This window comes from Mastigoproctus giganteus, chromosome 10 (genome assembly GCF_048544385.1).
Source record: "Mastigoproctus giganteus isolate SK-2022 chromosome 10, ASM4854438v1, whole genome shotgun sequence".
Classification (NCBI taxonomy): domain Eukaryota; kingdom Metazoa; phylum Arthropoda; class Arachnida; order Uropygi; family Thelyphonidae; genus Mastigoproctus; species Mastigoproctus giganteus.
Genome location: NC_143584.1, coordinates 198,669,684 through 198,680,393, shown reverse-complemented (window position 1 = coordinate 198,680,393; position 10,710 = coordinate 198,669,684). Strand labels below are relative to the sequence as shown.

At 35.3% G+C, this 10,710-nt stretch overlaps 1 protein-coding gene across 1 annotated transcript; it reads right to left on the bottom strand.

Moving 5' to 3' along the window:
* Positions 1-1,489: 1,489 nt before the first annotated feature.
* LOC150079753 (protein ZBED8-like) lies at positions 1,490-2,332 on the bottom strand. The gene has a single exon (XM_090383218.1). The coding sequence runs from the start codon at positions 2,330-2,332 to the stop codon at positions 1,490-1,492; it is 843 nt and encodes a 280-aa protein (XP_090239344.1).
* Between the last annotated feature and the right edge of the window lie 8,378 nt (positions 2,333-10,710).

Genomic DNA, 10,710 nt, shown 5'->3' with positions numbered 1-10,710 from the left:
TTGGAAAGAATTTGCGGAACACTGATGTTCTGTTCCATGTTGGTCTTCCATGGTTGAATTATGTTCATTTTCTGAAGAAGAAAGACGTTTTATTAAGCGAAGTATAATTTTCACTATAGTATCTTTATTGAGTCTGAGAGAGAGCGAACAGTGGGGATAAGGAATGAAAAGAGCAAAGAGTGGAGTTAAGGAATTCTTCACATATTTAAATGTAAAGGAGAGAAAGACAAATCAGATCGGACACATATGTAATTGTGTGGGATAGTACTAGATACCACAACTGATGTTGCAGATGAACTCGACAGTTACTTTCCATCGATATTTATACAAGTAAATGAGAAATTATGGGAGTGAAATTGAAAAAAAATGTAATTAATGATGTTCAAATTTCACATGTTGATTTAATGAGAAAACTTTCGCGCCCACAGGCGAGTAAGGCTCCTGTGTTTAATGGCCTATACCCTATAACCTTAAATGAGGCGGCAAGGGAGTGCATTGAATCATTAAGGCTAGTTATGAGAGCATCACTGCACTCAGGGGAGATTCCGTTGGATTGGTGTAAATTGGAACATAAAGGCGGTTCTAGGAGTGTAACGGGAAATTATCGACCGGCCAGTCTAACTTCAGCAGTATAGAAAATCATGGAAGCGATGATCAAGGATGGAATTCAGGATCATTTAGATCATAGGTTCCCAAACTTATTTGTCCTACCGCCCCCTTTTCAGGAAAAAAATTACTCAGCGTCCCCCTGGAAATCTACCTTCTTTAAGCGAACAAATAGAAAGGTATAGTAAAAAATTTGCGTTATTTATGTATGAGAGCATCATACATAATACATCATACATTTTATGTATGAGAGCATTTTAAGACCTACGTCTTAAAACATAGTAAATAAAGATGTTGTAAATAAGACACCTTGAAGCTTGAAATTATAAAATTATTTATTAAAATCAACCATAGGAACATTCGCATTACACACAGAAAATTAAGATAACGAAGGATAATATGGAAATAAGAATTACGAATAACATTAAAAATGATCCTAATGAGAAGGATGAACCTAGTGCGCTTCTATCAATGTATTAATCCTCGGCTCTATTTATGTCAGCAGTATTCTTAAATCACCGCGATTCTCTATTTGCAGTTTTTAACAAATTTTTGACCGCACTAAACCCACGTTCCACTAAATATGATGAAGGAAATGCAATTAAAAACTTTTGTTTTTATAGCCCATAATCCACGATAAACTGTAGGTATCTGCTTTTGCAGCCAGAATTGTTGGTAGCCGTCTTTGAATTTAAATTTCAATTCTTCATTTGTTGTTACATCTATCAGTTCTTCTTGTAATTTTGGAGATTCTTCTGTGTTTGTACTTGAAAAAGGATTCAGAACCCAATCGGGTATGTTCCTTTTTAAAATATCTTCAAATCGTTGATTGAAGTCGGAATGAAGAGCATCCAAGTGCTGACAATAGGTAAGTAAGTCTTCATCACATTTTTCTATTGTTGATAAATTTGGAAACTGGCTGAATTCCCCTCGCCCTAAATTTTGTTTGTACAGAAGAAGTTTTGCCACAAACGCAGAAATAACAGCCTTTTGTTTTTAATAGATTCAGCTCATCGCCTTGAAGTTGTAGATTTGTTTCATTAAATTTGTTAAACAATTCTGTCGAATAAGCTATGTCATTTTTGGAATCAATCAAGTTGGCTCGTAAAGCATCATCTTTGTTTTCTAGAAACTCTAGCACGGAGTTAAAGAGATTATAAAACCGATTCAAACAGGTACCTTTTGATAGCCAACGAACTTCTGCATGAAGTAGAAAGCGATTGAATTCTTCATCGTTTTCAATACAAAGTTGTCTAAACAATCTGTCATTCAATGAATAGATTCTGATTTTGTTGATTGCTTTAATGACATAATCTAATGATCTAAATAGGCGTTCACTCAGATTTTTGGCAACTAAATGTTGACGATGGATGACACAGTGTACAGCGAATGCATTCGGCACCGCCTTTTTTAAATATGCAAGAAACCCCCTATAGCGCCCTATCATCGCTGGAGCACCATCAGTAGCAACTGACAAGATATCACTCAGTGGTATTTCTTTTTCTTTAAAAAACTCTTCCAATGGCTGAAATATCGATTCTCCTTTAGTATCAGTTTTAAAATTTTTAGCAAATAATAATTCTTCGCAAATTTGTTCTTCTTCTATGAATCGCACGTATGCTAAAAGTAAGGCTTCATTTCCTGGCAAAGTTGACTCATCAATCTGTATAGAGAACTGGGATGTTTTTAAATACTCACATAATGAGTCTTCAACATCTTGAGCCATTTCATCAATTCTTTTTTGCACTGTATTATTGCTCAAAGAAATTTTATTGATAATACCAGACGCTGGCATGTGCAGCATATAGGTCGTATTACCTCACTTGCAGCTGGTACAATTAGTTCTTCACCAATAGTATGCGGTTTTCTCATTTTAGCAATCAGTAACGAAATACTGTATTGTAAGAAGCACTCAACCCATCGTCATCTTGTTTGGGTGCAGTTGAAAAGAGTTTTAGCAATGTCGGTTGTTTCAAACATTTTTCTTTAAGTGTTTGAAATTAAAATAAATCCTTATCTTTTTTATCAGCATTAACCTTTGTCAAATGTCTCGTAGTCTTGAAGGTTTCATAGCTTCATTTGATAAAACCCTTTAACAAATCAAACACATTGGTAATATATTGTTTGTAGGCGACTGAATAAAGCCACAGTTCAAATATTCAATTCTATATTGTCTACATTTTTTCTTAGATTCGGCCATAACATTATGTGTAGAAAAAAATTATATAATTAATATTTTTCTAGTCGGAACCAAAATTCTTTGCAATAGTTGTGTTATACTTATTAGAATAGTGTCGACGACATCAGTGGTTTTTGGGTAAGACGGCAAAAGACAAACAAACTAAAATACTAATTAAACTAATAAACCGAGTTTTGTTCTTTGCTCAGCATTAGATATATTTATTTGATATTAAATTGTCAAATATCAAACTAAATTTATCAAGAAATAATTAATTAAAAAATACATTAATACGCAATTAAGAATTGGTTAATAGTTTTTATTCAATTTTCCGTTATTTATATAATTGTTCCTTATTAACACACGCCTTATTTACCAATTAACACGGATGATTCAATAGATAGAAATAAATATTAATGGTTAACTGTTTTTTTTTTATGATTTCACTCCACTGATTTCATTAATAATGCAATAAAAATATTTTATTATTAGTAAACACTAGAAGCCATACAGTAGATATGTAAGAAAATGTATAAAAATACTCGCGTGTAAATTGCTGTTTTATTAAACCAACAATAATACAATTTGCTTTGTATGTGATCCGTAAATAACGAAGTTACCTTCTTTGAGAAGTGCCATAGAGATCCAGCTCACCAGTCCTTGTAATCCATAAATCGGTCCTACAAAGGAAATCAAAGGGAAGGAGTGGAGGGATAACAGGCATTTCGCACTGGCTAAAATTATGAGGTAAAATTCCGATAATTTGTAGGGTATTCATGGAATATTTCGAACTCATTCAAGGAGTTAATGCCTGATATTTTAAATTGAACGGATCATATGATCTCCTGTACGAAAGTGTCCGAGCTCGTGACGGTAACAATGAAAAAATAATGCGGTCAAGATTTATGTAAGAATTTATCCTAAGTTGAAGTATACTTTTGGCAGTCCAGGAAAGATGGACTTCAGAAAAATTGTTAAACCTGATCGGAATACAAAAGGGCCTCTCCGGCAATATCTGATATACAAAGTTTATAAGATAAATAATGTAATCTTTATAAGAGAAGCTATGATAGTGTCATGCAGTGTCCCACTTTCATTAACCAGGGCTTTATTTAAGAAAGATTGAAATTTGCTGTTCTCTTCAGAAAAATAAACCACTTAACATTAAAATTACCAATTTAATCGAAAAAAAATTTCATTATCCACGACAACAAATGATTCGCATATTTAATTGCAATTTTTTTATGGTAAGTTTCTTCTTTCAATATAGAAATTCATAATTTATATATTTTATTTTCCTCTTTCACGGGACTATTCAAGGAAAATGGAAGAATAGCTAGAAAATATAAATTTAACAACATTTTACTGTAAGAAACTAAGACCAGAGAGCCACATCAATAAAAGAAACTTGGAATGACCCTGAAAAATTCACTGATTTATAAAAGAGAAGCACTGAAGAATCCATGTAGTGTCAATAAACTGTCTGGTCTGATTTAAGAATTTTATTACGCAAATGGTAATCTTTGTGTACCACTATCGAAATGAATGTCCTCACGGTAACTGAATTCAATTTTTAGAGCAATTTTCAGTTAATATCTGCAGTCGACGTTTCTCATCCTAAAAGATTAAAGTTTGTGATTGAAGATTGTGATTTAAAGATTGAACTTTGCATTTGAAAACATTTATATGTATCATCATCGAAAGAAATGATAGTATGCGTATGTTTTTTCAATTCTGCTGTTTAAAAATACAGGAGAATTGAAAAAACATACACTAGGGCACACAAAGGAGACCTTGGTCAACTGTGAAATTTGTGGAAAGATGTTTTCCCGCTTAATTAATCTCGAAAGCCATCTTAGAATTCATAAAGGGGACAAACCTTACAGCAATGTGTGGAAAGAATTTTTCCCTCACATCGCATCTCAAAAGTCATCTTAAAATTCATACAGGGTTGAAACCTTTCAGTCGCCAAATCTGTGGAAAAAACGTTTTCCCTTTCAGGAAATCTTAAAAGGCATCTTAGAAGTCATTCAAGGGAACAATCTGGCAGCTGTCAAAATTTTTGAAAGCATGACTCTAGTTCAGACTATCTCAAAACGCATGTTTGAATTCATAAAAGGGAGAAACCTTCCATCTGTCCAATTTGTGGTTTCCCCAGTATCTATGGTTTTTCGTGCAGCAAAACATCAAATAGACCAGAGAACATACGAAATTTACAGTTTTAATATATATACCAGGCAGAGGCGGATTTAACGGCGGGCGCGCCCACAAAACCCCAACAAATTAGTTGAATGTTCAACTATTAGTTCAAAACTTTGTGATTATTATTATGCTATTATTAATTATATTATACATATATTATATTCAAATTTTATTGGAAATAAAACATTAATAGCACATAATATTTTTTATTTATTTAAAAAAATGGTTAACATGTATTTTTATTTTCCCTGTTTCTCTTTTTTTTTTTTTCTAAGGGGCCCAATATTTTCTTCTGCACCCGGAGCCTCAACCGATCTTAATCCGCACCTGATACCAGGGGTGACCAACGAGTCGATCACGGATTTAATTTCGGTTGATCACGACGAATTTTAAATATACAGTCATCCCTCGATTTGTGCAACTTGTGCAATGTAATTTTTGAGATGGTAGATCGTGGCACATTTTGAAGGAAAAAAGTAGATCGCATCACAAATTAAGTAGGCCACTCCTGATATATACGATTATATGTAAGAAGTGTGTGACCCTAATATAATAGTTTGAAGTTTGTCCAATTTCTTGAAAGTTTTCCTCTTCAGGGTATCTCAAAAGGCATCTTTGAATTCATACATCAGAAAAACCATTCAGCTGTCCAACCTCTGAGAAGCAATTTTCGAAATCAGAAACTCCGAGAAGACATATGAGAGGGCATACTGAGAAAAGCCATTGAGTTGACTAACTACTTTTATCATGAAGTTTCCACTTTGTTGTATTTTTAGAACACGAAATATCATCCAGAAATGCTACACAAATAGTGTTTTCTAAATGTTTAATGCATGGTTTTCCGTACTCAGCAATGAAAAGATACAATACATCATCGTGCTAGGTGTTGTACTAAAGGTTAGTAACACTGACACATTTCACACTTGGGGAAACACTTCAGGTGAAGCTACCATAGATTTAAATCTCCTTTTTCAGGAGAGCTCTAAAAGTGAGGTGAGAACAATTACTTTGTTATATATGGTAAAGGGCACGAGGGCTTCATCGAAAATCTCAACGGTTCTCCGCAATTTACCATTATACCTTTCTGGAAGAAAATTGTTTTTGTGTGTTTTTCATGCTAAATTTCTTACAAAGACTGTTGGAAAGTGATGTGAAAAGCTTTTCCAAAATTGCCGATTCATATGAAAATATTTTTCTTGCGAATAAGCACCAGTTAAGTTGAAATCCGATCCAATAGTTCACACAAACGAGAAACCATGCAGCTGTAAAATATCAAAAACACAATACGGTTAATAATATAAATAAAAAAAAGAAAAAAAAAGAAAAGAAACTGCATGTACTGGACAAAAATTTCAACATTCATATTCTCAAAGGAAGAAATCACTTTTCCAATAGGACCCTGTTGCTCACCGATATGGTTCCGACTTACGTTGTCATCCATGGCCAGATGATGCTAGAATGCAAAGGTGGTTTCGTACGAAAATTATTCAAACAGAATCCTAATTTGAAAGCCACTAATATTATTTTAACACCACTAATATGAACAGAATAACCTTGGAATACCTTTGATATGTGACACTTTTTAAGAAATAACAATAAAATTACATGAAATTAGCAATGTCAATTTTTGTGTATTGATTGTCTCTTGAATTGACGCTATATACAAAAATGGAGTTACTCCACTTGCCCTAATTCGTACGCTCTAATAGCTAAAGCCCTATTTCCCACTTTCCCTAAAAGTACAAGATGGTTATAAAATAAGTTTCACTGTTCAGGAGACCCTAGCCTCAAAACGTTTAGAGATAGTGCTATGAAAATCGGTGGGTGTGTGATGTAGGGTATGAGAAAGCGATTTTTAGAAGGGAAAAAAATATATTTGGAACTTTAGCCATTAGGGGAAAAATTGGCTCTGTAAACAGCTGGAATACTTAACTTAGGATGAGATTTTATAATATCAGAACTTATAAATCTACAGATATTGTTCTATGATCTTTCCATCACTTGGGATGACATTCTGAAAACGGAGGACTGCGTGCGACAGTTTCGCGTAGCATCTGATTGGGGATGTTGGCTCCATGTTGTTTAATGTTTGTTTTCGTATCGACAACCGTCTGTATGCCTCCATGGTAAACTCTATCTTTCAGGTATCCCCATAGCCAGAAATCACAGGGATTGAGTTCTATTGATCGGTCTGGCCAGAACTGTGGAAAGTCTCTAGAAATGATCATTTCCGAATGTGCCTTCACTTGTCGACCAAGTTGGGGAGAGGCACCATCTTGCATGAACAGTGCGGCCTCCAAGCATTGCCTTTCTTGGAGAGTGGGAATAATGTGATCTCTTAGAAGAGTGCAGTACCATGCACTTGTCACCGTACACCTAAAGGAGCAATGAGGTATAGACTATTCGAAGAAAAATGTTCCGATTATAAACTCTACTGTGAATCAAATCCACACCATGCTGTAACGAATGGACTAACGAATCGGCAGTGATAAGAATAAGTAGATCTGAGTGGGACCTTAAAAAGAAGGTTTTAACATTGTATTATAAAGCAGTTTTTCTGCCTATAATATAGTGGGAATGTGTGGTATAATAGAGCAGTTAATGTTAGATTTAAGCAAAAGCTTTTGTCTGTACAGAGGAAGATTAACTTAGCCTTATTCAAATTCTGTAGAACGGTTTCAAAAAATGCTATACAGATTTTAGCTGGGGTGATACCCATGGACTATAGAGATTTTTCTTATTATTTGTGGAAAGGCAGTACCCTAACATTCATGGATATTACTAGTAATATATCAATAGGTATATGGTCCAGAGCTTTTGATTACCATCAGGGGTAAAGGAAAGGGTTTTTGATTCCGTAAAGGGGAGTACAGTGGTCTCAGACAGTTTTTTAAATTCTGTACAGTGGGATCAACTGACGATGTTACCAACAGTAAATTCTAAGTGGGAAGCATTCGAGTAATTAATCGTGGATGCTACTAAAAGTTTCATACCTATTAAGAAATATTGTTCAAGGTTTACGCCTAAATGGTTATCAAATGAACTAATGAGACTCGTGGCAGAGAAGAAACATGCATGGGATGCCTATAAATTATCAGGCGATACAGAAGCCTATGGCAGATATAAGCTAGTCTGTAATCAGGTCACAAAGGAGGTTCGGCAGGCGCAGGCGGATTACCAGAAATCTTTGGCAAAAGATGCTAAGAAAAACAGCAAGGATTTCTTTACTTATATAAACTCTAAAAGGAAGGGGATGAATCTGATTGGTCCACTTGACATCGATGGTTCGACTGTTGATGATCCTGCTCAGATAGCAAACAAACTGAATGAGTATTTTGCATCTACATTCACACGTGAGGAATTATTAAGGTTTGAAAATGGAAGAAGGTTAATCGACTGGTTAAAGATGCATTGCAGGATCATCTAGACAAGACTGCAGCACTTATTCAGGCGCAGCATGGGTTTGTTAAGGGAAAGTCCTGTCTGACAAATTTGATAGGATATTATGATGTGGTTACAAAGGAACAGGATGCAAAAAATAATTTTGATATCACATATTTGGATTTCAGGAAAGCTTTTGACACTGTTGCACATGGAAGACTACTGTACATATTGGAGCAGAATGGTATTAAGGGTAAGTTGCTACAATGGATAAAAGGACGGTTAAGTGGGAGAAGACAGAGGGTGGCAATCAATGGGTGCTGCTCTTCGTGAAGTAATGTTATTAGTGGAGTCCCACAGGGTTCGGTGTTGGGTCCACTGTTGTTTTGTATATTTATCAATGATATTCATGAAGGTGTATCAGGCTTAATGTCGAAGTTTGCAGATGATACAAAGGTTGGCAGGGTTGTTAATGACAGTCATGGCAGTGTGCTACTGCAAGAGGATCTAGATAATTTGGGCAGATGGGCTAAGAAGTGGCAACTGAAGTTTAACCTTGACAAATGCAAAGTACTGCATATGGGTAGAAGTAACCCCAGAGAAACGTACCAACTGTGTGGTACTAAACTTAAGGTGGTAGAAAATGAAAAAGACCTGGGAGTAACTGTGCAGTCAGATATGAAATTTTCTGAGCAATGCAGACAGACTCAGGGAATAGGAAATGATATACAGGAATTTTGCTAGTAGGGAAAAAGAGGTAATTGTCCCTCTATATAAGGCAATGGTCAGGCCACGCCTTGAGTACTGCGTACAGGTCTGGAGGCCTCATTTTAGGAAGGATGTAGATTTGCTTGAGCGTGTACAGAGAAGAGCAACAAGATTGGTGAGGGGTATGAAGGGATCCTCTTACCAAGAGAAGCTTAAGTTCTGCAAATTGCAGTGGCTGGAGACTAGTCACCTGCGCGGTGATCTGATTGAGGTGTATAAGGCCTTGAATGGGTTGAGCACGCTGAATTCTGATGGGATCCTTCCACTTGTTCAGATTACGAACCTACGTGGGCATAAATTCAAATTAAGAAAGGACAGACGTAGAATAGATGTGCGGAAATTTGCCTTTAGCCAGCGGGTGGTTAATTGCTGGAACAAACTTCCATCTGTCGTTGTGGAAGTTGATAGGTTAAATAAATTTAAGGAGGAACTGGACAGGCATTTGGAGGGAATGGTGTGATTTTTTTTTTTTTTTTTTTTTTGACTGATGCTGCATAAGCTCATACATTTGCTTTCTTGCATCACATGCAACTGCTTCTACTCCTACTACTTTCTTGGGACGGTACGCCGTACCTTGCGTACCGTCCGGCACCTTTATTAACAATGCCGTGTGACATTTGGATGGAAATTTGTAAATTTTTTTCATGTTTCAAATAAGCATTAAACTATTTAACTGAATTGTGCTTTTTTACTGTCTATTGCTAAGATATTTCTATATAAAACTGTATAACCATTTTTATAATTCTAAATTACCTCTTTTTAACGAAGTCCTTTTATAGCGAATTATTTTGGATGTTACATTTAAAATACTTTCTGTTGAGTGAGAAAATTTTAATATAGCGAACAGATTAGAACAGAATTAACTCGGCACACACTGTTCGCATTTCTGGCCTTTAGGCAATTAGTCTTGCTGCGCGAATTAAGAGAGCTAAAGCATTCTATAACATAGTGGTATCTGGTAAAACGTCTGGTATCGCGTTGGTCAAGAGTGAGCAGTTCAAGGGGTATTCCTAATGGGCTCTGGTCCACCTTCTACTGCAGTGGTGTCCAACCTTTTCCCGTACAGGGGCCATATTCAAAAAAATTCAAAGTTTGATTTCTTTAAGTGTGTTACATTTTCCATATCTGGTTGCAGGTAAAAGTAAAATTGAAAATATTCGAACATTTTATTAAGTAGAATACAGAATTACATTTATGGAACAAAACATTTAATTAGAAAATGTTTTTGATAATTAACAAAATTTTAAATGCAGTTTTAGTTCACTTTTCTCGCGGGCCGTAGGTTGGACACCTCTGTGAATCAACTGTAAGGGCCCCTTTCGAGAATTATAAAAGTGATTTTCTTTTAATCCGACAAATAATCATCTGTTGTTTCGTGGAAGTGGGTTATCCACATTTTTCCGTAAATTTTCCCTCTCTCTGTTTACATGGTCACAGTACCTGAATATCCGGATGACACCGATATTTTGGACAGTTTCAAAAAAAAAAAAAAGAAAAGTAAAGAAAAAAATTCAAATTTAACAGCTAGTGATAACACTGATGACGAGAGACGAAAAACAAGGACAACGATGGTA